This window comes from Prionailurus viverrinus, chromosome D1 (genome assembly GCF_022837055.1).
Source record: "Prionailurus viverrinus isolate Anna chromosome D1, UM_Priviv_1.0, whole genome shotgun sequence".
In the NCBI taxonomy this organism is placed as follows: domain Eukaryota; kingdom Metazoa; phylum Chordata; class Mammalia; order Carnivora; family Felidae; genus Prionailurus; species Prionailurus viverrinus.
In genome coordinates, this window is record NC_062570.1 from 15,138,636 (window position 1) to 15,164,939 (window position 26,304).

At 54.0% G+C, this 26,304-nt stretch overlaps 3 protein-coding genes across 5 annotated transcripts in view; 2 read left to right on the top strand and 1 right to left on the bottom strand.

Moving 5' to 3' along the window:
- The window catches only part of SIDT2 (SID1 transmembrane family member 2), a 31,869-nt gene extending 25,800 nt beyond the window's left edge, over positions 1–6,069 (top strand). Inside the window, exon 25 of the mRNA XM_047877147.1 lies at positions 4,807–6,069. Coding sequence (XP_047733103.1) covers positions 4,807–4,831 — 25 coding nt within the window. The 3' untranslated portion in view covers positions 4,832–6,069. The remainder of the gene's footprint in view (positions 1–4,806) is intronic.
- On the bottom strand, positions 107–25,568 carry PCSK7 (proprotein convertase subtilisin/kexin type 7). 3 transcript variants are annotated; one of them, XM_047877152.1, is made up of 17 exons: positions 25,422–25,568; positions 23,772–23,891; positions 22,840–23,304; positions 21,789–21,923; positions 21,022–21,187; positions 19,764–19,854; positions 18,771–18,825; positions 18,163–18,301; positions 17,156–17,256; positions 14,410–14,577; positions 13,530–13,637; positions 13,005–13,107; positions 3,722–3,878; positions 3,086–3,180; positions 2,142–2,235; positions 1,802–1,919; positions 107–1,510 (listed from the first exon to the last, which is right to left on the bottom strand). In XM_047877152.1, the coding sequence occupies exons 3-17, from the start codon at positions 23,290–23,292 to the stop codon at positions 1,145–1,147; spliced, it is 2,349 nt and encodes a 782-aa protein (XP_047733108.1). In that variant the 5' UTR covers positions 23,293–23,304; positions 23,772–23,891; positions 25,422–25,568; the 3' UTR covers positions 107–1,144. The 3 variants fall into 3 exon arrangements, 2 of the variants coding, with proteins under 2 accessions (XP_047733108.1, XP_047733110.1); XM_047877154.1 differs by lacking the exon at positions 25,422–25,568 and adding an exon at positions 25,255–25,320; XR_007156150.1 differs by lacking the exons at positions 107–1,510; positions 1,802–1,919 and adding an exon at positions 2,793–2,874 and having other exon boundaries at positions 2,148–2,235.
- A 54-nt stretch (positions 25,569–25,622) lies between these two features.
- RNF214 (ring finger protein 214) overlaps positions 25,623–26,304 on the top strand; it is a 50,617-nt gene continuing 49,935 nt past the window's right edge. The window contains 2 exon segments of the mRNA XM_047877151.1: positions 25,623–26,104; positions 26,106–26,132. Of these exon segments, the coding sequence (XP_047733107.1) occupies positions 25,793–26,104; positions 26,106–26,132 (339 nt within the window). The 5' untranslated portion in view covers positions 25,623–25,792.

Sequence of the window (26,304 nt, forward strand, 5' to 3'; positions counted from 1 at the left end):
GGAGAGTGGATCTCTGGGACCGGGGACCGAAGGCCAAGGAGAGCAACCTGGCAACTTGCATTAGCTCTGGGAGGCAGATGGAAGGAGCTGGGGAGGGCAGAGTTGGGTGGAAGGTTTTTATTTTGGAAAAGCTGTGCAGAAAAACATTCAACCAAATGTTGCTGTGAAAAGACAAACCCAAATCTTAAGCGTTAAAAAAAATTTAGATCAACCAAACTAGCTCAGAAGAGGGGAGGAGGCCAGTAATGGTGGGAGGACTCACAGCCTGTCAGGCAGACGGCGGGCCTCCAGCGGGTAAGGCCATTTCCCTGAGCACTTTGCAGAGGAAGACAGGGCGGTCGCAGGGCTGGAGAGGCAGTGGCCGAGCCCCGTCATAGTCCTGCTGCAGACTACCGTAGTGAGGCAGCGCGGGCCCTGGGGAGCCGTGCCAGGAGCATCGTACCGATCCCTCAGGACGGAGGGTGGGGGGCGGTGGTGAAGGAGTCAGGGGTATGTTCAAGGTTGGCTTCTGATCAGGGCTAATGGAGGCAGCTGCTTTCAGGGCGAGTGTGGCTGGGCTGAGGGCTGACTGCCATACCTGTATGTCCTAAGTTCCAGGCGTAGGCAGGAAGGTGAGGGAGGGAGAGGAGGGGACTGTGGTTTCTAGGTCCTGGGTCATCAAAAGGACAGGCATATATGCAGGGGCTCTTCCCAGCCTTCACCCTGAGCCCTCTTCCTAAGTGACCCCAGTGATGTTTCCACTGAGAGGCTCTTCTGGCCTGGTGGGCACCGCCCCACCACATGGGTGAGGGTCCCTGTGACCCACATCACCGGCCTGCCCAGAAGAAATGAGGAAGCAGGCCTGACAAATGGGAGGGGCCGAGCCTTTGTCCAAGACCTTCTCACCAAAAGCTTTCAGGAGGAGGAAGATCTTGAGGCTATGGCCACACTGTTCTCTGGCACCATTCCTCTGTCACTGCACCTTGAGAAGTCCCTCGCCCTCCCTGAATGTAGTCACAGGGAGCTCTTGAGGCCTGTAGATTCCCCATGTTAGCATCAGGGCCGCCTTCTCCCCAGAGTTCCTGGGACTTCGGAGCAGCTTTCCCAGCTTCCCTGGCTCGGGGAAGGAAGAGCCTGGCCCATGTTGAGTCTGCTGGGCCCTGGGTCAGCAAATCTGCTCCTCTTTCCCCTGCAACAGGTCTGGGGGTAGCTGATGATGAGGGTGGTCCAGGGCCCTCCTGTCCTGGGACAGGCCCCAGTCCCCTTGATCCAACAGGTCCGGGACAAGGGGACCAGAGGTGGTGGCAGGGCGCTCACTTTCTGTCTCCACTCCATCTGGATCTTTGCTGTTGCAGAGTGGCACTGATTCCAGTTCTGTCCCCTCCTCCCTGGCTTTTTGGCTTCGTTGGGGCCAGTGGCAGGGTCCGCTCCTACAAACGCGGTGGGAGGCCACATTCCTCTGGCTCAGGTATATTTCCAGCATGTAGTAAACGGTCCAGAAGATGGTAAAACTGCCTACCAGCACCAGAGTCTGGGAAAGGTCAAGCACCTGAGTTACGGATGGTTTCCCAAAGCCCTGTGGCTTTCCTCAGCCCAGAACGATGAGCTCAGAAAGTCTCTCACCTCCCAGGGACCGCTGCCCCACCTCAAAGCACTTGACCCCACTGAGCAGTGCCCTCTTCGAGCTGGCTAGTAGAGTGGGGACCCAGGTCTTCCCCACCCCTCACTTCTCAGGTCACTTGGAGCACCCCAGCAAGGACCGACCCCCCCCCCCCCCCAGCCCCCTCCTGCCCACCTGGAGCTGGAGGCTCGGCCTTCGTACCTTGAGGGTGTTAGGGGTGATGGTGTAACCATCTTCCTCAGGGATTTTCAGCCCGGGAGGACAGGGCAGAGTGAAGCCATCATGCAGGTATTTTCCACTCATGGCACTTTCTAACAGTCTGTGGAGAAGACAAGGGATGAGAACCCGCTCTGGAACTTGGTTCCTCTGCCTCCTGCCCTCACCCGTCCTCCCACCTTACCGCCGAGGAGAGGGAAGTCCCAGGGCAGCAAGGGAGGGGGGGGGTGGTGTAGTGTGGGTTCCCAGGGAGGAGGGGGCCCTCAGCGGCCTCTCCCAGCCCCCGGGAGTTGCCGTCCCTCTGGCACATGAGTCTGGCACCTACCGCTGTCTGTCCCTGATGTCTACTGGACTCCACACAGAGCCATACAGGGTCAGCTGCCACTGTTGGAGGGTGCCGGCCTGGGGCGTCTCGTCTCCTAGAGGGGCAAGAGAAGCACCGTGAGCCCTGCCCCTGTGCTGGCCGTGTGAGCAGCAGAGGCCCTGCCCGCCCCCCCAACCTGGGGGCTTGACCCCACGGTCAGCTGAGGCTGTGCGTGTCCCACTGGCTGGGGGGCTTCTGCAGACGCGCCTCACGGGTGCCCTCAGGGATGGACACGGGGAGGCTGGGAGGTGGGACTCCGAAGCAAGGAGGCTCGGCCTTTAGCTCTTTCATATTTTCAGGTTTCAGCTGGGATTTTGCTTGGGGGAGGAAATAAAATGTCCTTCTACTAAATTAAAGGAAAGTTTGAAAACCACTGGTCTAGGGAATACCTAGCTTGACTGGAAGCCAGGAGAGCTGGGCTCAGTTTCCAGTCTCCTCGCTGGAATACTGTATGACCTTGCACCGGCCACATCAGACCTCTGGGTGTACCTCGGTTTTTCAAAAAAAAAAAAAAAAAAAAAAAAAAAGAAAGAAAAAGAAAAAGAAAAAACCAAAAAACCAAAACAACAAAAAACAAAACCAAAAAACGGTGAAAATTAGTCCTGCCCTTACCTGCCTACCAGGGCTGGCCGAAGGACGGTTATATGTGAAAGGACTTGAAATGTGGTTTCAACAAGGAATTTTTGTTGCTATCCTGAGGAAAAATGGATCAGTCACTTCTCCAAGGAATATGAGAGGGAGTACCAACGAACAAGTTTAGATTTCGGTGCCCATATTCTAGATGGGGCGTACTTCTTGGCATCTACCCTGTTGGTCCAATGGCGACCCTACGTATTCCCCGTGGGAGGGTTTCTGCAGGGACTCTGAGCTCCAGAGGGACCAGATGGAAGGGCAGGCAGGCTTACCCACATCCCTGATAACAAGTCTGTAAGTCCCCTTCGCTCTCTCCCCCCAGCATCGCACAGTGGAGAAGGTCCAGTCATTGAAGCCATTGGGATCTCTGGGGGAAAAACAGAGTGGAAAACCTGGTAGGCGCGGGGCAGGGAACTGACCCTCGGCCCACAGACGTGATTTCCTCCCTGGAGCAGTCATGAAAATGTAGCAGTTGTTGCCTGAGCTACAGTCACTAGGGAGCGTGCCCTGAGGGGTCCTCCAGTGCTGCCTCTGTCCCCTGGGAATGGGACAGAGGACTCGCATCAATGTGTCCTCATGGGAAAAGTAAAGGTGGCAAGACCACAGGCTGCGGGAGCTCCACAGATCTAGGCTTCCCGTTACTTCCTCAGGCACTTCCTAGCTCTGTGACTTGTTTCGGCATTTGTAAAGGCAGCTTACAAAGGATTAGAGAAAATATCTGTCAAGTGCAGTGCTTAGCACATTGTAAGTGACTTGTACAAAGCAGGTCAGAAATGGCTTCCAGCTGCCACAGTCAGCCGGTGCCATGATAGCTCAGGCCGGTGCCAGAGTCCACTTTTCCCGTATCTCTTCCTCGCAAAGACCCTTGTTGCAAAAAGAGCTCAGAAGGGACAGACAGGTGTACGTACGAGTCCATGCTGCGGGGGGCGCCGATGAGGGACATCATGCCACTGGGGCAAAACAGTTTGAGTTCCAAGCTGCCGCGTCGTGGATGACTGATGGAGACGGTCACGGCCACGTGCTCTAGGGTCCTCAGCCCCGACATCTCCAGGTCCATCCTGCTGACTGTGGGAAGTCAGGCTGGGCAGCTGGGAAACCAGCCCCATAAGCACTTACGCCCTCCGTCCATCCCCGCACACACAAAGGCACATACTCATCGAGGCCACGTACAAACACCTAAGGCAGTCCTAACCAGGACCTACAGCATACACGAGTAAACGGAACGCGGAGGCTGCTATCAAGGGATTTACAATCTAGTTTAGACTCTCACTGGGGTGAAAACATACTCAAGACACAGGGTAAGAATCAAACAGAGCAACGTCATTCATTCAGCCAAAAAGTAACTTCGTGAGTCCCTCCTACGTTTCAGGCACCGTACTAGATGCTGGGGATAGAAAGGGAAGTTGGACGTGACCTCTACCTTCTACCTGAAAGTGGAGAATGATACGGTGTGAGGAATACATAACTGATGCTAGAACAGAGAGGAGTCAGGTGGGTTCAGGCGCACGGCAGGGAGACCCGCCGAAGAAGGAGATGAATACAGACTGCTAGAGGGTTTTGGTAGGTAGCCGTGCCATCCAGGAGGGGAAATGGCACAGAGGTAGAGGTGGAGGTGGGCAGGTCTCTTACCGAAGGCGATACAAATCTCTAAAAACAACTACTGAAATAAGTACACTTCGATGAAATTATGCTGAATGAAAAAAATTCACTATTAAAAGAATGCATGGTGCACGATTTGCTTTGTGTGCTATTCATGAATCACGTTAAGTGTGGAGACAGACGCCAGATTAGTGGCTGCTGGGCGCTCACAATGGGGCTGAGGGGACAACCACAAAGGGGTGATGAGAAAGTCCTGCGAGGATGTCGGGTTCTGGATCTTGATTGTGGTGGTGGACACACAAGGCCACATATGTGGTACAAACGCACAGAGCCTCCTCCCTACCCTGAGACACACACACACACACACACACACACACACACGCACACACACGAGTGCACATCTGACTGGTGAAATCTGAATATGCTTTAGAGACTGTAGCAATGCCATTGTCTTGGTTTTGATACTATACTGTAATTATTTCAGATATTAACACGGGGAAGAAGGTGCGTGAAATCCCCCTGAATATGTCTTTGTGACGCAGTGAATCTACAGTTATTTCGAAACAAAGTTTAAGAGAATCACAAATGACTGAAGTAGAAGATTCAGTTGGGGAATGTTAAAAAATCAGGTGGCAACGAGAAAAAAAAATCTCTCTCAAGCACTTCTTCCTTCACTTATTCATTCCAACAGGCAAGGCAGAGCCCAGCACTTGCACTTCACACTGAGAGCGTGGACGGCGAGGATTGAAGGACGAGGAGGAAAGGAAAGGCTGGAGTCTGTGGCACCGCTTCCTGTCCTTCCGGGACCTGTGCCCACTGGCCGCCTGCGCGGCCCCCTCCCACTGCGTTCTGGGAGGCGCTGGACCCTCATCCACCAGGGCTCCCAGGACTGCCCCCCCGCCCCGCCCCGTCGTGACTTCACCTGCTTTCTCTCCTTAGCTCCAAACTTCCTTTCCATCCCACTTCCATGACCACACCCTGGGCCTGCTCATTATCTGGGACGGCCTGGCTCCTGAAACTCTCATGGCGGGTTTCATCAGATTAATCAAAGACATATCAGAAATGCAGCTGAACAAAACTGAAAAGAAAGAGGCCCCGGCAAGCGTTAGTAGCACGTGGGTGAATACCCATCTCGAGCTCCCTTTGGGCACGCGTGTGCACGTGCACGTGGTCTTCAAGTCCATCTGGCAAGTCTTCAAAGCCAATGTCCTCCCTCTTCTGGAAACGAAGCCATCCTGTCCCTCCACTTCCCTCACTCTTTTCCTGACCCCTTCCTTCATTTCCTTGTGATCCATCCAGCTGCCCTTTCCTAACGGCTCAGATCCCACAGCTCAGCTCCCCAACACTCTCTTGTTTACGCTCTCAAACCCCTCTGCTTTCTTTTCCCTTCACAGCTACTGGCTGGCAAGGGTTCAACGAGGGACCAGCCCCCTTATCCATCTTCTTGCTTATGTCTTTCCTACTGCAGATGAAAAACAAAAACAAATATAAACCCCTTCTCAACTCTTCGCTTCCTTCTACCCACCAGTGTTAAGAACAGGGGCTCTGTTGGGGCATCCGGGTGGCCCAGTCGGTTGGGTGTCCGACTTCCGCCTAGGTCATGATCTCACGGTCTGTGGGTTCGAGCCCCGCGTCGGGCTCTGTGCTGACAGCTCAAAGCCTGGAGCCTGCTTTGGATTCTGTGTCTCCCTCTGTCTCTCAAAAATAAATAAACATTGAAAAAAAAATTAAAGAAAAAAAGAACAGGGGCTCTGGAGCCATCCAGCCTGGGTGCAAATCCCAGCTCAGCCCTGTCCTAGTTGTGAGAATCAAATTTGTTTCCTTATGTGTAAAAGGTGGACAGTAACAGTACCTGCTTCATAGGGTTGCTAGGAGGATTATATTAGTTCATATACATACAGTACTTAGAACAAGCACCAAGTATTAGGACCACGTAAGTAGCATATATTATTTTCCTTTACTGTTGAACTTCTTGGAAAAGATGTCTACATTCGCTCTCTCTACTTCTTACCCCCTCATTCATTCTTAACATTTTTTCCTGTCAAGATAGCATAAGTGGGTTTAAAAGCAAATTGGCCCAGAAGGGCTCAGCACGTAAAAGAACAATTTCCCACCCCATCCCTCACCACCTTCGTGAGCCACTCCCCAGGAGCAAACACTTTTTCTTGCTTTTCATTGTTTTCTTCTGGGATCTACCTTCGTGTTTCCAAATAATAACTACGTATGACTATTTCATGGTTTATCAATTTTTGGCGTTATTTGTCAACTTTTGATGACAGCAGATAAAGATTTAATACCACGCCCACATCTTCTCCCTACCTTGCCCTCCCCTCCATCTTCTCTAAGTGGAATTTAGCCAAGTGGTACGTAATGATCGTATTTCATTTTCTGAACAACTTGCTGACTTCCCCTCTGGAGTTAATAATTGCCCTCCTTTTGCTTTACTTAATTTCATGTCCCCATCACTGACTCTTCCCCAGCTGCACAGAAGAACCACACGAGCTCTCTGAATACTATTTCTTCAAATGAATCGATTTGAAGCTCCCTCAGTGCCACTGTCCCTGGGAGACTCACCCTCTGCCTTCTTGTCTCCCGCTCCTATCTGCTGCACTGCCGTTGGGTTGGGACCTTCCTTTCCTTCTCCCTTGGGGTTTCCGCTTCCTGTCTGTCTGTACTCCCTTTCTCTCTTCCCCACCCTTTTCTCTCTTGGTGTTTCCTTCCTTGTGGAAGCACTGTATCGTCCAGCAGTTTCTGACACACGAAAGCATGAATAAGACTTGCATGCCTGAAAGTATCCGTATCCCACCCTCCCGCATGGTAATTAGGCTGACTTTCGGCCTTGAAAATAACTGTCCTCAGGATTTGGAGGTTTCCTTTTTCAAATGGCCAGTGATCCTTATTAGCTTCAAAAGCCAGTTGGAAGCTCTAAGCATGAGTGGAGCTTTGTACGGCAGGCTTCCCTAAAATTAGATGGCCTGGGACCTGACCAGTTCGTGGAGGAGCCCTCCATATGAGTATCTCCGAGTCTTGTGATGAGGGGTCCTTCCATTGTTCCAGAGAGAAGCCTTCCAATCACCTGGCTCCAGGGCCTTGGGATCTCTCCCAGTACACTCTCTGTCGCTGGAGAATAAACCTCCCAACTCCTGCCAGGATAAGGAAGGGGAATCACCTGGCTGCCAAGAACGGGAGAAGGTGCCCAGGAGTCTACCTTTTCATTGATCCCTATTTTTTGCCTCATACCTCATGTCTGTGCGTCTCCGTGCATCTCCCGGAGCACATGGGGCCTCTAAGTCCTGAGCCTTTTGGGATTCTGTGGCACGAAGGGGCTTGTTTCTTAGTATCACCCTTGTAGGTATTTGCTATGCAATTTTCTCAGCCCTGCTCACTTCTCCATTCATTTTCCAGCTTCCAAAACTGTGATGAGATCTCTCATTTGCTGGTCTCTCCCATTCTCTTTGTCTTTAGGCTTATACCATTTTTACTCCTTTATTCTCATTTTGGCGAGGTTTGGGAAGAAAAGCAGAAATAAAAGAACATGTTCAATTTGCCATCTTTAACCAGAAGTCTTCTCCTGTCCTCATTAATTACGTAACAAAGTGCAATCCAGCTTTGCCCCTGTGACTACACTGAAACAGTACTCAAGGTCACCAATGGCCTGGGTGGCAAACCCAGGGACGCCCTTCTGCCCTTGTCTACTTGCCCTCTCACTGAAACTGCCATGAAATCTCGTGATGCTGTCCTCTGGATTTCCTCCTACCCCTCAAGCCCATCTCCTCTCTCCTCATTTTTCTTCAGAGGCATATTTCCTCTGTTCACTCCTTTAATGTCCCGGGTCCTCTTTTATCCTTTGTCTGCCCGCCAACCCCGGTGATGCATTCTTCCCCAGACCTTTTCTTCCATTCCTACGCTGGTGACTCCCAAACCATTGCCATCAGTCTAGACCTCTGAACTTATTTCTTCAACCGCTTTCTGGATATAACCTCTAGATGTTGCCCAAAAGCCTGAAACACAGCAGAGTCAAATTCTCAGCCTCAATCTTCATACTCTGTAGCCCTTGCCCAGATCTGTTTTCCCACCTGGGTTCTTAATCTCATTTGATGGCATCACTAACTAGATGTTGCTCAAGCTAAATAACTAAGAAATCTTTTTATGTATTAATAAATATGCAATACTGATTTATATAAGTGTATAAATGTACATATAAACATTTATATGTACATTTATATACGTGTGTGTGTGTGTGTGTGTGTATATATATATATATATATATATATATATACACACACACATACACTTTATGGAAAATTCCAAGCATACCTAAAAAAATAGAACAGATGTCCTCAACACCTAACTCCCATAATTATCAATATATGGCCAATCTTGTTTCACCAATGATCCTCACTTCTTCCTCTTCCCAGAGTCTTTTGATGGCATCCCTAGGCACCAAGTAATTTCATCAGGAGAGACTGTGTATGTATCTCTAAAAGATAAGAGACTGCGGGGGCGCCTGGGTGCCTTAGCCGGTTAAGCATCCAACCTCATCTCAGGTCATGATCTCACCACTCATGGGTTCAAGCCCCGCCTTGGGTTCTGTGCTGACAGGTTGGAGCCTGGAGCCTGTTTCAGATTCTGTGTCTCCCTCTATCTCTGCCCACCTCCCCACCCCTGCTCTCTTTCTCTCTCTCTCTTTCTCAAAAATAAACATGAAAAAAAATTTTTTGAAAGAGACTGCTCTCCTTCACCCTTCCCTACCATCAGTTGGTGAGAGCTTATCTTGAAGGCTCCTCACACAGATTTCAAGGTCAAGTCCAAACTCCTTACCGTGGCACATGGAGTTCTAGCTGGTCCTGCCCCCAGACCCCCGCTCCAGCCACACGTGACTCGTGGCCCCCTGAAGCTCTGTTGCCCCTGCTGCCCGGATGTCCTTCTCCTCCCCTCTTCCCCTGGCCAGCTACCTGCTGAAAGGCCAGTCCTGGCTTCTCCGAGAGCCCTCCTGTCTTCCCTGGACACCTGTGTCATCTCCACTGCAGACGGGGCACCTTCCCCCTACCAGACTGTGAGCTCCAGAGGGCAGGAATCCTGTCTAACTCTGAATCCTCAGAACTTAATACAGTGCCTGGAATGAGGTGGGTCTCGCGTTCGCAGAACGAAAGAGTGAATCAATTAAGAGACATGTCACAGAAATAAGCGAAACAGTATGCTGCAGTGGAATGGACAGGGGAAGACCGGGGCAGAAGCAAGGGGTACAGCGGGGCCGACCATGCCACAGCTTCACGTGTGGGAGCCTAGGGAACGGCAATGGCTCTGACAGAAACAGAGGAAACCTGGAAAGCAAGCTGGCTTTTGGGGGTGACAATGAAATGTTAAATTTTGTGTATGCGAAATGCAGCGTGCTGGCCAATACCCAACAGCACACGTGACCTGGGATAGGAAGATCAAGGGAAATACTGGCAGCATAGTTGGAGGAGAGCATTAACACGGCAGAGAAAGGGCTTACAGAGAGTAAATGACACATTCGAGAACACCACGGAACAGAATGGAATCCAGAAAGAGCCCCATGAGGGCCCGTCTGCATTCAGATGTATACACGGTGGCATGCTACCTGCCTTTCTTACTGGTGTGTTAGAGACACAGGTGGCCGTGCGTGTGTGGACACTAGAATTAAGGCAGCTAATACCTTAAATGAGTGGATACTTAGAATAGTGCTTGGCACATAAAAAGCATTCAAGTCATAGTTGGTGATGATCATATTATTATTATTGTTTGGCCTTTGGTAAGTTGGGGTCTTTTTCATCCCTCTCCCTGTGGCCAGAGGGCTTTCTTTGTTCACAACCTTGCGGAAGCCATGACGATCTCTGTCCTCCCCCTGGTAAGGGATCACAGTAAAAGATTTCGATCCAGGAATCGTTTGTGGAGAGCTGGTAGTCAAGGTCACGAAAACTGCTGCACAGTTCGAGAAACCAGAGGGAGGAGAGAGAACTGTGGGATGAGTCTAAAGAGGCACTCATGGTCTGGGAGTAGTGACAGAGCGAACAAAGGACACGAGGACCTCGGGCGGAGAAGCTGGAAGAGGGCTCTGGAGCAGAGGAGGTCCCGGAAGCTGGACAGGAGGGAGGCTGCTGCCAGGGCCCCATTCGTAGGGTCAGAGCAGCAGGCCGGTCGAGAAGGATGAAGTCGGAACCAGCCCCCTGGGCCTGGCCGGGAAAGGGGCGCTGTGAGCAAGGAACCGAGTCTTCAGCGGTAGAGAGCGCAGGTGATAAAAGTGAGCCATGGCTTTAGTTAATTCACTTGAAAGGGTTACAGGTTAAAGGACAGCAGGGACTTTGTTTTGTTTCCTTGACTTGAAGGCAAAAGGAAGAGTTGGTGGAGAGGGAAAGACTGGGTCGGACAGGTAAGGTGTGGAGAAGGGAAGGAACAGGACTCATCCCGTAGGCAGAGGTGAGCCCGTTACACTCAGACTGTAAATAGGGTAAGATAAGCACAAGGGGTTTCAGGAACTTTCTGTAAATACAGAGTCTCTTGTGTTTTAGACACTCCTCCCAAACCCCACTGTCCCTCCCACCCTCTGGTGGAGATTTCAGACCCAGAGTCAGATGTAAAGGAACGAAGGGCCTCCAATCCCTTTTCGTCCATAACCTCTGTCTCGCTCTCGTGCTGCCCAATATGACAGCCACTAGCCACTTGTGATTAAATTTACATATAATAAAATTAAAACTCAGCTCCTCACACAAGCCGCATTTAAGTGTTGAATAGCCTCAAATGGCCAGTGGCCACTGAATTGAGCAGCGCAGATAGAGAACATTTCTATCGTTGTGGAAGGTTCTAGAGTCTTCGTGGTATTTTGCCTCTTCTCCCATCTCAGCAATGTTCAGCTCCCTCCACCTTCTAAAAGGTCCATTTTGAGCCCTCAGACACCGACTATCCCAGGTCTTGGGGGGAAAAGACTACAGGTTGGCTATGGGAGCAGGTCTCTAGACCGTCTAGGACGGAGTTGCCCTGATCTTTTGTTCATTAGAGTCCCTTCAACCTCCAAGCATCCCCACAAGCTTGCACTTTCTGTCCTGTCTGCTCGGGGGGCAAATGGAGTCACGACAGAGGGGAAGACACCTTTTCTGTCTGCAGAAGTTCACAGCAGTCCTGCCTGCTGCCCTCAACACTAGCAAAACTCTGGGTCTGCGCCTCCCTTTGCTTCATCCTCTTCCCACCATTCAAGTCCCACTGTCCCCAGCCCAGGGCAAGCTGTCCTTCCTTTTGTGTTGCCCAGTGACAGACAAGCGGTGGCCAGGCGCCTCTGTACGTAGGGAGGTTTGCCACACAGGCTGGGGCGATGTCCCCGGGTCAGACAGGAGGAAGCAGAGGATGACGAGACTGGAAAGGCCCCAACCCTCTTCTAAGTCAACTTCTACGGGACAGGTGTGGTTATGGGTTACTTTGTCACTTAAAGGACAGGGGGCTTGGGAGAGGGAGCCGTGGGGGGAGGTACAAAAGGCACACTATCTCCAAGACTCATGAGGGCAGAGCCCGGGGCCCTTCATTCCCAGGAATGTTCCTGCACTTCTCTGCCTTGGCTGATGCCCTTTCCAAGATAGCATTCCTTTTACGGAAAACACAATGAACGGGGCCCATGGATCTTCTTCCACGTAGAGGGAAGCTGGGCGAGTGCTGGACGTGGTTAGGGAGAGAGACGGCGGAACCCCTGTCAGGGAAACCTCCGCCCCAAGAGGCCGCCCCTGCCTGTCCCTTCTTTGGCTACTCTTCCTCTTGCTATTACTCTGGTCTGATCACTTTCTAGGATCAAACCGGAAGAAGTGAGGACAGAGATCTAATTTGCGCACAGAGCATGGCATGCTTCAGTCTTCACACAAAAACAGCAAATAACCCTGCCTGTCAAAATTCTTCAAGGGACCGCCCCCCCCCCCCCCACCTCCCCACCAGTGCTCACATGGGGCCTCAGGGAAATCTTCCCAGCAGATGCACAAGCACCCCCATCTGGCTTCCCTCGTCTCTGGGCAGGGGGTCAACCTCGGTGCTTCTCACAAACCACATCTCCGATTTGCAGACCCTCAGAAAATCCCACTGACCCCAGGTGTGAGGGACGGGTGGCCGCACCCCAGGGTGACATCTGCGTCCTCCCATCCCACTCCCGACACACCCCATCCAACTATCTGTGTATTAGACAAGCTGGATAATCAAAGGAAGAAACTCATCTACTTCATCCAAAGGCCACTGGGCTGAAGAGAACTGCCTGGCAAGTTCCTGGCATGCAAGTCAAAGGAGCATCTTTCAACTCCTGCCTTGTCTGCCCAAGTCCCAGTGGCGCCCCTCCCCCAGCTATTCTGACCGGTTGCTCAGCAGTTCGTCTCCACTACTAGTAACTCAGGAGAAAGGTCTTATTTAAGCAGCCAGGGGGCCAGCCAAGTCAGAAGCAGCAACATGTCCTAAAATGGTCAAAGAAAACGCCACAGGTCTGGCTGCAGCTCAGCTCCTAAAGGAAGGGGCTAGAATCGGGCAGGGATGAGGAGTTTGACTTCCCCCGTTACCCCGCCCCAAACCTCAATCCCCAGATTAACCCCCTTTCTGCTGACTACTTACCATTCCATAGGACCTCCAGTGTGTGGGGGGCCAGCGGGATAGCCTTGTTCTCTTTTAACACAGGGCTGACATAGGAAGCTAAGTAAGGGACCGAGGTCCAGATCTATTAAAGGAAAGGGGGTGGTGGTGAATGAACAAGACCGACCACACACGCACGCACACACGCATCAACTTGATCCTTAGGGCCCCGCTCTTATTTTCCCTCTCCTTATCACCTTCTTTCACTCCCAAGGCTCCTGCTGACCCCTGGGAGTGCTCCCTATGGAACCAGAGGCCATGGCTGTGTCCAGGGTGGAAGATGAGAACCACAGCACCCTGAGAGCCCCCAGCTATACTCTCTACCAATAGTTTGAAAGCCTCAATGACTATGTTGAGCCTGCCTCTTCATTTGAAAAATGGGTCATCTAGGATAGGTGAAACAAAGAACACGAAGTACCCACGATGCGCCAGGCAATGTTTTAGGCGTTTAGCCCCCTCCCTCGGTCGCTCCATGCAGGGGTCCCTGCCCTGCCAACACCCGTTCACCTTGGCTGCATTAACGAGTCTCCAAGCATTGAGCAGGCCGAATCCATGCTGGTGGCTGTGGCTGAAGCCTGCCTCGTTGGTGACCCAATCTGCACGGCGATCCTCATACTGAGAGAAACAGAGATCCTGGTTAGTCTCTGGGACTTCCAAAGTGCAGCTGACCCTTGGGCAATTCAAGGGTGGGGTACTGCCCCCTGCCCCCCAAAGTCGAAAATCCACGTATAACTTTTGACTCCCTAAAACTTAAGTCCTAAGAGCCTACTATTGACTGGATGCTTTACCAACAACACAAAGAGTTGGTTAGCACATTTCATATATGTGTTATGTATTGTATTCGTACAGTAAAGTCAGCCGGAGAAGAGAAAATGTTATCAAGAAAACCACAAGGAGGAGAAAATACATTTACTGTGGATCCACACATTCAGACCCATGCTGTTCAAGGGTCAACTATAATGTCAACAACCTAATTCTGGTTTCCTTGCTCGCCCTGCTGGCTGACCCGGTCCAGACTCTCCCACCAGGGCTACTAGGAATGGATTCCCCAAGGAAGGCTGGGACAAAAGGTCAGAGCCCCATGTCACCACCTCCATAGCTTGCTTCTAGAGGGAGCCAGGAGTCACCGGCCCTGGAATAAGGGAGCACAGCCAGAGTGCTCCTGTGCAGGTGAAACAGCACAGGCAGAATAGGTACGGATGAGTTGAGGCCTAGGATCTTGATGGGGTCCCCACGCCTGTTCTAGACACAGGCAACTCTGAAAAGCACCGGGCACCTCACTTGTGGGACATTTAGAGTCTGAAGCCTCCTGATCCCTGCAAGTCCTTGGAAGCAGAACCCTGGGGAAGGCTGGGCCGGGCCATGGCTCCGGCTGCTAGGGTCTCACCTGGGTGGCTGTGAAGACAACGATGTGCTGGACGTCACGCCAGGTGAGACAGGGCCGCACCTGTAGCATCAGGGCTATCATGCCTGCCGCCAGAGGGGCTGCGGCCGAGGTCCCTGTGTGGCCCTCGGTGCAGCCTGTGCCCTTCTGAAGGTCCCAGTCAGTGGTCACCTGGGAAGTGGATTGGGGGGTGGGGGGGACTGGGTTAGACACGGAGTTCACAGGTGCTGTGGAGAGAGGGGTAGGGGACGGGGCCTCGGAGGAAGGCTCTCAGGTCGGCCCTGGCTTTGTGAGAGCTGAGTCTTTGACCAGAGGGAGGCCCACTAGCGGGTCAGGATAAAGGAAAATCCCTCGTCACCCTAGGCCCCAAGGGACAAGCTCTGGAGAGCTGAGAAAAGAAGGCAGTTTACAGGGCTACTCGGGAGGGTCCGGCTGTGGGCAGAGAGGAGCCGGAGGTGTGGGAGAGGCCTTATGTGCAGAGGACGGTTTCCTGATTCCTGCTCCTCTAATAACTGTGTCCCGAATTCCCCAGCCTGGCCCTCCAACCCCCGCAACCAAGCTAGACAGAGGAAGTGGCCCGGGGGGATGGGGGGCGGGCAGGCGGGCTCCTGGGCCCCAGCTGGAGCTGGGACAGCAGTGACGGCACCATTCAAGGAAATCCAACTTGGCAGCCTGGCGATAGGGGTTGGAGTGACATCAGTGCGAACAAAGGGAATGTGTTCCCAGGGAGAGGGAACTGTGCCCTCGCCCACCCTGTGAGCTCAGCAAGGGCTTAGTGTCTACACTGCCTGCCCGCCCTGCTGCTCTGGGCCTGGTGCCTCAGTATGGTTCCCATGAGTCCCCCCTCCCCCCCCCCCCCCCCACTCTACCTGTGGTTCTCAGGGGGAGGTGACAGTGGGGGACGGGAAGGAGAGTTGCCTGGCGGGGAGAGATGGCATCCAGTTCTTTTCATGCTCCTATCAACCCTGGAACCACAACGGGTTTGCCTAAACCTGCTCCACTATGTGGCACTTTGGATGTGGCACATGGTGCTGATGCTAACACTCGAGAGTTTTTTTTCTTCCAGGCTTCTCTCTGGGTCAGACACCAGGGAGGTAACTTCTGCCAAGAGCTACCCTTTCTCCATTGTACTCACTGCTTCCCTCCCAGCTGCTACAGCAGCTGCCAAGAGATGTGATTTTCACTCAGACACTGTGCGCTCCCAGGAGAAAAAGGAAAAAACCCTCTAAGCTGTGGTCTCAATGAGATGGGGAAGGCTGGTCTGTGCCAGGGAGCAGACTGATTTTTTTTTCCCTGTTAAGGAAAAGGCGTCACCGGGACAGTCTCGTTGTAGCTGGGAGGGCTGTGACAGGCCTAGGTTGGCGGGAGCCCTGGGAAGCCATAGGAAAGTCCAGGGACGCACCCCGGCCAGCCATAGGGTGGGCAGTGCATGCCCCGTGCTCTGTCCTCAGGAAGACCGCTCCTGTGAGCTGGTCACTGAACAGAAACTGGCAACGCGGGGTTTCCAAGGAAGGACATCCAAAAGCTGGGAACTTGGATAAGGAAACTCTCTTTTCACCTCTGGACAAATCACAGTTTGGATGGAAGGTGGGGGTGGGGGTAAGAGGTGGAGCTGAGTTAGGGAATGGCCAGAGCAGCAAAGCAAGAATGGCACCCCTGCTGGTGACGCCTCCTTGGGAGTGGGTTCCCCAGAGTTCCACCAATGTTCCCTCTTCCTCTTCCTCCTCTCCCAGCCTGGCCTGGCTGGAGTGCCCTCTGAACCCAGACCCCTGCCTGCTGGGCAAAGGATCTCTTAGGTTTTCATTTCAACCCATTCCCTCCACCTTCCTCCCTGGGTGGGGGTGGGAAGCTGAGGTCCCCTGGCACAGGGCCTTGGAACCATGTGTTGACCAGAAGTCACTTACTGGCAAAACAAAATTTCAGTTTTGGAAGACGAATCTGACCCAGCAGGAAGACAAAGCAGCCCAATTCCCAGTGGCCCCAGAGAGACCTCCGTACCTGGGCCGCTGGAGAAATGTGATACCCCCGGGCTCCAGCCCAGCTCTTCCCCATCCCCATACTGCTCTATTCTGGGCAGCGGGGACAGGCAGAGAGCTGTAGGGTCACAATCCAGAGACCTGACCCCAACCTGCTGGGATGGAGCTAAGCCAGTGGGAAGCAGGCATCAGACTCTGAATTCTTTAAAAGCTTCCCATAGCCTGAGAAGCTCCACTGCCCGGCTCTAATCTCTTGTGTGATACGGCTCCAATTCTAGCTCTAAGGAAAGAACTGTTTCTTGGGCTGACTGAGACATTTCCCGGACTCGTTTTCCTGCCCATCCCATCAAGACAACTGCTAGCTTTACTCCTGATGAGGAATGTGACCAGAGCTCACAGTATTTACACAAGGGCTGAAGAGTAATGGAACGAAGGGTTTTTTCCTAAGCCCAAAGAAATTAGCCAAAGCCCAAATTCTACCAAAGGAAGACACTGCACATGAGTTCTTTAATCAGTGTGATGCTTAGTCGTTCCTATAACAAAATATATATTTGTAAGTTAAACTTTTAAAGATAAAGGCCATTTACAGATCTGTTTAGAGTCTTTGGCTCTGATTTTTCCAACAGTGGCATGCCCTCTGAGATCCGTATCTGCTAAGAGGAGGAACGTAAGGGACGGGGCAGGGAAGCGGGGACACGAGGAGACCTGGCTGTGCTGCCTGAGGGAAGTGTCGTGGGACGGGGGTGGGGAGCGCGGGCCCAGGAGGCACTCACGATGCTCCGGAGCATCTTGTCCCCACCACTGAAGGTGACCGCCAGCATGGAGGCACACTCTTCTGCGTAGAAAGGCATCCGGCCCTCCTCGTCCACGGCACCTGGGGAAGAGAGGAGGGGGAGCGGGAGCTGAGTTATCATCTGGGAGGCTGTCCTGAGTTTCAGAAATGATCTCGGTGGCCCAAGTGCCTCACAGTGCCCACGCTCATCACCTGAAGAGGCAACCTCAAGCGGCAGAGGGTATTCTGTGCCCTAAGACCCTTCTTTCCATAGGTTCCGGGGTAAAACGGAACCTCTATGTGGACTCATCCGTTCACACACTCATTTTCCTCAATGCTTGTTAATTATCTACTGCAGGTCACATGCTGTGAGGGGCACTGGGGCCACAAGGGAAAAGTCACAGTCTTGATCTCAAGGAGCCTGAAGTCAGGGAAGAAGTCAGGTAAGTAAATGAATACAATGGGACAGCAGATGCTATGGTGGGGAGCACAGGCACGAGGCATTTAATCCAGACTAGAGGGGGTCAGGGAAGGCTTCAAGCAGGAGGCAAGTGGCTCATGGGAAGAGAGGCTGGAGCAGAGGCCTAACCAGATGATGGGCTGAAAGCTTCCCGGAGTATGGTGTCTACTAAGGACGTCCTGAGATCCTGTGAGAACAGGGATAGTCCCTCCTAACTATGTGAGCCTGAAGAGAAGATTGTACTTGGACAGTTAGACAGACACACAGAAGCCAGGGCGCCCCAAAACACACAACCCGCTCACCACTGAGGGATACGCACATTCCAAAACACACAACCCCCTCACCACTGAGGCACACCCCCCAAAAAATACACAATTCCCTCACCACTGACTGATACACACGCCAAAATGCACAATCTCCTCACCACGGAGTCCCACACACACTGAAACGGAGTCCCCTCCCCACCGAGCGACACACACACACACACACACACACACACACACACACACGCACTCACACACATGCACGCATAACCACCGGGCCGCTACCTATGGTGACGGTGTAGATAGAGTTGGCATAGCCATCATAGTTGCAGTTGTCGTTGTGCTGGCCACCGTTCCCGCTGGCTACCACAAAGATGCTCCCAAAGCCCCGGCGGCCAGCAATCACCCCATGTTGCAAGGCAGCCTGAGGAGTAAAACCATGCTGGGATCAGCTGAGGAACTCCTAGGAAGACCTCTACCCTCCATACCAATTGCTTCCTCCCCTCCTAGAAAGAAATGCGAAAAAAGCCCAAAGGCACTGGGGCATGGGAGAAGGAGATTTAAAGAGGGTTACGAGAAGGGGAGGAAGACGTTAGCTGAACAACGGTCTGAAGGATATACACTGTCAGATAGGACGGGGCCGGAAGTGGGGCGCTGAGCCCCGAATCACAGGGAAACAACTCAAAGCACTGTTCCACTTCTCTAAGAACCAGGGTCCCCCAAGCACCCCCACCTCCAGGTTAGGAGTGTTCTCCCAAAAGGAGGTGGGAGGGCTGGGTGATGTGAGTCTGGCACCACACACGGGGGTGGGGTGGGAAAGGGGGCGACCCGTAGTAGTTCTAGGACCCGAGTAGAGAGGGTGTCCTAGGTCTATCTTCATGCACTTCACTTACCTTTCCAAGCTGATGGGGGCCATCCACTGTCTTCCCGTCATCATCTGGTCCCCAGCTGTTGAGAAATACCCAGAGGGGAGAGCCAGAGCCACACCACGGCTGCCCACCCAGGTCTTAACTGACCCCCCCCCCCCCACCCCCCGGCCTGGCCGCTTCATCTCCTCCCAAGTGCTCCAGGCCAGGACTGCCATGATCACAGGACATAGGGTTCAAGGATTCAGCCCTCACTCCAAGGTGGAAAACAGAAGTATGCAATAAGGCTCTTTTTTCCCTTGGAAACTTTCTCAGTTTAGGACTGCTTTAACCTGCCCCTGAAAATCCTTTCTCAGGTCCTCAGGAGCAGGACACAACACATATTAGTAGTGGGGGACGGGGGCCACCCATCTCCTGACGTAGAGCTCTAATACCAGGCTTGACGGGAGAGCACCCACAAAGGAAGTACTCAATCTGTGTGGGTTCTTGGGTCGGAGGAGTTCTCGATTCCTTCTCTAAGAGAAATGTACGCTGAGGATGATGTCATACATTTCAGGGAGGTACTGGGAGGGGGAACAGGTGCTGTCATTGCCATGAGGGCAGCCCAACTTCAGTTCCCCCTTAGGCGGGAACTCAGCCCCTGCCCCCTCCGCAACCATAACCATAACCTGAAGCTGGACGTGCATTTACGTGCGTAGGGCAGCGGGGCTGGTGCCGGGCATTTGGCTTGGCTGTGGTTGGAGAGGAGGCCTCATGAGCTTATTAAACATAATGAACATGGGCCAGACTGCAGCACTCCTCATATGGCAACCGGATTCCTGGGGAGACACGGGGCTTAGGACTGAGGAAGGACCCAGTGGCCAGGGATCTGGAGAAATCTGAGTGATGGACTTCTGGGTCGAACCCAGTTAAGAGGCCCCTGGCTGCGACCTGGCCGAGCTAGCCCATCTTGCTGTTCTTTTTTTGGAGGATCCGTGCCAGGTGCTGAAGCCTCGCGCCCTCACCGTGTTCCTGGCTTACCTGCAGCTGTAGATGTCGTTGATCTGATAGTGTTTGTTGAACGCCACAGCCTCCATGCTGTCTGTGAGGGGTCCATCCAGCACCCGGATACCTAGGCAGCGAAGGCCACATCAGCTCCTCAGTCTTGTTGGCCCCCTAGACGGGGAGCAGCGTGGTGGGAGCCACACGTGGAGACTTACTTTTCCCTCTGAGCGCTCCTGTATCTCTGAATTTTTATACCATGTATATGGACCATGGTGGTTTTTAACATAATGCTACATCTTAGATTTTAAGGATCATGGGGTCTGGTAGGAAGAGCCTGCGCCAGAATGTAGGTAGCTAAGTTCCCTTACTTCTGTTCTTAATCATGTAAAACAGCAGTGCGATGCTTGACACATAGAAGCTGTTCAAGAAAAGGTACTCATTACCATTACTACTCCGTGGATGCCTAATTTCACCCTCTCAAATGGGGCAGGTCACATCCCGGCGACCATGTAAGGAAAATGGAGCTTTCAGAAGGGACTTGGTCCCTGAAGTTTCTGGCTGCTCTGTCGCCTCATTTAGGGAGAGAGTTGCTGACCTCTGCTGGCGTGTAAGAGGAAAACAGTCACTCTATTCAGTGTGTAGTTTCCAAGCATTTACGAGGAGGAGTCATGGGGAGGGCTTCCCCGTGTACACCCTTTGCGTTCTGCTCTGATGGACAAAGGCTGAGAGGAGGAGCCTTAGAACGATCCCCAGTGGGGGCCAGCGCTGCTCCGCTCTCTTGAAAGGAGGGAGAGCAGACAGCGACCATCAGAAGGGATGACAGTTGGAGAGCTGGGCGATCGCAGAGGAGTCTCCACAGACATTAAGGGTCAAGGAGGAAGGGCAGGTAAAAGCGTACTTGGGAAATTATGAAGATACAAATATAACCTAGATAAGGAAAAGGAGTTACCATTACAGTGAGTCGGGTCATTTGATGGGACATAACCACAAACAGAAAAAGGGGGCAGGCCATGGAGTGGCTGGGGCTCGAAGTCTCCATCCCACAATGAGACCCCTCTCACTTTTATCTGTTGTAGATGATAGGGTTTGTGGCTAACAGCATGTCTGAGACACCACGGCACTGACAAAACCCAATGAACTCATGCGTCCCACAGACACATATCATAAGCTTCCCTTTGCCCTATGCTATGTGTGTCAACAGTGGGATCAACGTGGTTCAGAATCTGGGGGAGGGGCAGGCAGGGGATGAAGATGGTCCCGCAGGAGAGGCCCATGAGGCTGGAGTGGCAGGTACCTGCTATGCGGCTCCCATACGCCACTCCCACGGCACAGAAGCTGTTGTTGGGCACTGCGGCGATCTCGCCCGCACACCTCGTGCCGTGGTGATTGCCGTTCTCCACGTCTGGGTGTGGCATAGGGTCAGGGTCGTTGGAGTTGAGATCATAGCTGCCCTCGGGGCTCTGAAACATGGCAGGGGCGACATGGTCATTCACAGGCTTTCAGGGGCCAGGCCCTGGAACTCAAGGAGAGAGGAGACCTGGGGAAACTGGGACTTTGGGGCTCCGGGCCAGCACAACAAGCCTGTCTGTCTCTCTCTGCAAACCACCCAGGCTATAGGCATGAGATAGGACACGCGGGGCAAGACTGAAAGTGCCACAGGGCTCAGGGAACTTCGCTCTCATCCGTGGTGGAAATGGGTCTGGGAGACTGCTCCACGGCTTGGAAAACCCAGGGAAAAGAGATCTAGGGCTACCTGAAGACCAGGCTAGAGAGGAAGGCGCTCAGAACTCGTGTGGAGAGGGAAGTTGCCAACAGGGACCGCTCCTTACTCCCCAGGGCAGGGAGCAGCAAGCGGAACCAGGAAGTGCCACCCAGAGTCCCGTCCCTGTGTCTTAATTGCCAGACTGGAATGCCGGCTGGGGGCAAGGGGAAGCTCAGCCGTCCCATCTCCCGGGCCCTTTTGTGTGGCCCAGTGACCTGGAAGAAAGGGAACCAGACTAAGGCAACATCAAGAAGGAGGTAAGACACGGGGGTCGGAGGGGTTGTCCCAGGGCCACTCACATAGTTGGGTGCGATGTCCTGGATGGTGTGCTCCACTCCGTCATCCACGACCACCACAGTGACCCCTCGCCCGGTTACATTGCGTTCCCACACACCTGTCACGTTGATGTCCCTGCCGGGGCTCCGCCGGTTATTCTGTAGGAGACACAGGGTCAGGAGCTATTCTCAGAGCCTTGGGAGGCCAGTGACACACAGCATAGCTCACAGACAAGCAGGCTAGCAGCCCCTTTTCACGCTTGGCCACCCTCAAAGAGCCAGACAGAGGTCGCAGACCGATAGGTCTAGTGAGGATAGATGGACAAGTGAGGGCTTTGCCACAGCCTAGCTCCCTGGGAAAGCCTGGCGTCATTCACGGGTGGTAGAAGTGAAATGTGGCAAGGTTAAGGGTTGGACGATACAATTATTATGCCATATAATATGTATTTTCCTGGGCGCCTGCGCGACTCAGTCGCTTCGGCGTCCGACTCTCGATGCCAGCTCGGGTCACGATCTCACTGTCCGCGAGTTTGGGCCCCATGTCGGGCTCTGCGCTGACAGCGCTTGGGATTCTCTCTCTCCCTCTCTCTCTCTGTCCCTCCCCCGCTCACACTCTCTCTCTAAATAATTAAACTTAAAAAATATACATACATATATATACCATTTTACTAACATTACATAACATGCTATGAAGTACTTATCATGTGTCTGACACACATGTATTAATTCACTTATCCTAACCATAACTCCACAAGGTAGGTACTGTTACAGTCTCCACTTTACAGAGGGAGAAACTGAGGCAGAGAGCGGTTTAAGCAGCTTGCTCAAAGGCGTGTGTCGGTGAGTGGCGGAGCTGGATTAGACTCCAGGCAGCCTGGTCCCAGAACCCACACCCTCACCTCTGCAGCCCACTGGCTCCCCAGAAGTGAGTGCAGGGAAGGCGAAGCCCACAGCTGTGTCTCCTCAGGCAAAGGATGGGGGGCAACCGAAGAGTAACACAGTCAAAAGCCCACTAACAAACGGAACACCCAGAACATATCCACCGAAAAGCCGAAAACGGCAGGGTTGGACTCACCAGGTGCCACTGCTGTGGGTACTTGGGGTCATTGAAGTGGACACTGCGCTTGGCCCGCTTGAGCAGCCGCTGCTCCGAGTGCCAGCGCACAGCTTCGTGCCCGGATAACACGGTTTCCGCCTGCTGCCGGGCGGCCTCCGCCTGCTGCTGCCCAGCCGGCTGGACGAAGAGGTAGTAGCCGCGGAGCTCCCCGACGCGCCCAGCATTCAGCAGTCCCGCCGCCTGGGCCAAGGCGTCTGCCTGCTGCTCCAGGGTCTCTTCCTCCCCTCTCAGGCTGTCCAGATGCACGGCCCAGCTTAGCCCCCCCAGACCCTGGGCTCCAGGCCCATCGGCCCCTGCCAGGCCCATGACCCAGGGAACCAGGAAGAAGAGCCCGGCTAACTCCAGCCAGAGGCAGGTGGGCAGGCCCGGGGGGGCATCCAAGTGTGGCACTTTCTGCCTCCCCTTCGGCATCAGAGCAGAAGGCTGCAAACAAACAGAAAGGACATCAGAGACAGCTGCAGGAATCTGCAGGCAGGCCAAGCCATCAATGTACTACACCTAGAAATCCCCAATCCACTCCTTTTTAAAATACTTGATCCTCTCGTTTTATTCACACTTATTCCTGAGCAACAGGGATAAGCCCTCGGGGGGGGGGGGGTGTGGGCCAGTGCCAACCCCAGGGGATACCTCCACGGCATGATGGGCCAATCGCCACCTCACCAGATAATCAAATCGAATGTCCAATTGCTAACGGGCAACGCTCTGCTCTTTGCCCCTGTTGCTGTGAAAAGGGCTTAGAAGTCATATCGCTCCCATAGGTTACTGGCAGGATCATGACTGCTCTTAGAGGAGACCTTCCTCCCTTTAGAGGGGACATAAATCTTCCCCCAGCTGACATCTCATCTGGTTGTCCTCAGGGCCGACTCCCCACAATGGTGCCCCAATCCTACCTGGACTCTATGTGAGGGTGAGCTCCTGGTCTGGCTGACCACCTCACACTCATTTTGTGCAAATGGAGAAAAGGCATCACTTTCACTGAGTGGTGCTGGCTCTGAGCACAGACTGCAGACCTGTGGGCCCCAAGAAAAGAAGAAACGGTGTCCTCCCAAACCCAGGGGAGCAAGCAGAGGCTAGCCATGAACTCCAGGACCTGTGACCAAGGGAACTGGCCAATGATCGAGTATCATTTTCAGGGATCTCAAGTTGGCTGCAGACTGGCAAGGAACTGGCCAAGTCAGTACAGAACCCAGAAACCCTACTTCTTGTCCTAACCATCATGCCAGCCTCTTTTCTTTGGCCCCCAGAGGCCTAGAAGAGGGCTTGAACTATTGCCAAAACACCCTCATCGAGAAGCAGGGAGTACTGCTTCCTAGTAGTCTAGGTGGTGGCTAACTTCCTGATTTCTGTATCTCTGACGGAGGCCAGGGGAAGTAAGAGTAGGCAGGAAGCAGTGGAAATGGGGAAAACCGGACAGTGTGAGAGAAACTGAACAGGTGTAAAAAGCAAGTGGGCAACCAGGCAACCGGGAAGGAAGAAATGACTGGAAAGTAGCACTAAGGGGCTATACCCTTACGGACTAGCTCGGCAGGTTGGCTTGGAAGTGAGGGCTGAACACCAAACCCGGGGCTGGCACCCATGGTTTGATTTCAGAAGGGCCGAATTTAGAACTGGTGGGCAACTGTGGGGACAGGCACAGGTGGGTGGGCAGCAGAACATGTGCATGCCCACGGGTGACTGGGCTCCTTCAGAATCATCTGCTCTGTACTGGTGTCACCCCGAGGCAGGGCTTAGTACCCACACACATACCCAAATGGATCCAACTCAAAACATTACAGGGAAATAGGTATTTTGCTGAAGTCTCTTTGGAAAGGAAGAAGGGAAAGGGAACTTAACGCCACCTAACTTTTCCCTCCAAAAACCTGCATTCCACATTTCATTCCTCCTAGCCCTGCGGCAGCCTCCACTGTCCCAACATAATCAGATGCCTTTCCCACACATGACTAAGTAAAACAAAGTCTTGCCAGATAGCCAGATTATGCCCCACTTAGGTAGGCCCCTTCAGTCTCCTAGATCCCATTGATTTCCGGAAGAGAAGAGAAACCTGGCCACCACTTCCTCCTTCTTTCTGGCAGAGCAGTACCATCTCCTACTTCCACCCCAGGTTTCTGGGAAAGGAACCTTAAATACCCCCCTGAAAGCAGAGCACAACCTCACCCAACTGCTTTGTGCATCTTTACAGCTCTTGGGTGCCAAGGGTGAAAAGAAAGAACACGGGCAGCCCAGAGTCCAGGAAAGAGTCTGTCCCAAGAGGCTGTCCTCCTCCTCGTGCCTCTACACCCGCTTCCTAGAAATCAGGCTGCGTCTACGGTCAGTTTCACTTACTTCCCTCTGCCCCGTGCAATGTGCCCCCCTCCTCAGAGGGACCCGTACTACCCTGGAATCGGGACCCTACCGCCCCGTCTCCCGGCGCTGCCCCAAGCAGGGACTGAGGACGCCCTCGGTGCAGCCCCCTCGTCCTCGGACGCGGGCGGCGCCCCCCCACCCCAGCTCTGGGCCGCCCGGACTTGCCAGGCCCCGCCCCCACCGAGTGCCCAACTCACCGGCTCGGCCGCAGCTGCTGCCGCCGCCCGCCTGCGGAAACTCGCGGCTTCCCGGGAGCCCGGGGAGCCAGTGACAGTAGCATCACTTCCGCCCGGCGGTGCAGCCAATCAGCGGCGAGGCCCCGGCCCGGCCGAGCGGCCCGGAGCAACCGGCGCTAGGGGGCCGGCCGCTCCGGGCATCCTCCGCCAGGAGAGGAGCGTGTGGGCGCGGTGGGCTCAGCTCGCCTGGCCCCACCGCCCCGAGCTGTCGGGGCGTCCTCCACAGGGGCACTGCCCGGGGGGACCGTCTTGCCCTTCATGGCGTCCTCTGGAAAGGGAATCTCGGTTTTGACCTTTACAAACACCTCCTTCCTCTTCTCTCTCTGATCGCCATGGCCCCGACTCTCTCTGGGACCTTTCCAGAGGGGCTCTTCCCTCCGCTGGGTCTCCTTCCTTCTCGCGGTCGCCTCACTCTTCCTCCCCGCGCCCCGGGAGAGTCCACTTGTATCTTAGGGGGCTTCCGCGGAGTCCGCGGCGCTCGCACGGCGCCAGCGCTGGCCGCTAGGGGGCGCCGTCGGGGGCGGCGCGGTGCCGCCGCAGCCGCTCCTCTCCGGGCCGGGCCTCGCCCGCTCCGCTCGCGCCGCCGGAAGTGGGAGGTGCCGCGCGCGGGCCGGCGCTCGACCCCTCCCCCCGAGGCTCGGCCGCCCCCCTCCCCCCGCTCCGCCCGCTCAGGTGCGTCCCGTCCCTCCCCCCTTGCCTCCCGGGGGCGCGGCGCGGGAGGTGTGTGCGGGACGGGCAGGCGGGGAGGGGGGCTGCGACGCCGGGGGCCCGGGCAGGGGCGGGGGGTCGAGGCGGGGGGCGTGGAGGGGACCGAGCGGACGGGGCCCGGGGTCCCGGCCTTAGG

Excerpts from the sequence above, each read along its gene's own strand:
- PCSK7 (XM_047877152.1), bottom strand. The coding sequence starts at position 23,292 with ATGCCGAAGGGGAGGCAGAAAGTGCCACACTTGGATGCCCCCCCGGGC. Across the intron at positions 19,855-21,021 it reads GTATGGGAGCCGCATAGCAG|GTATCCGGGTGCTGGATGGA; the intron begins GTACCTGCCACT and ends TTCGCTGCCTAG. Across the intron at positions 18,302-18,770 it reads GCCCCCATCAGCTTGGAAAG|GCTGCCTTGCAACATGGGGT; the intron begins GTAAGTGAAGTG and ends TTTACTCCTCAG.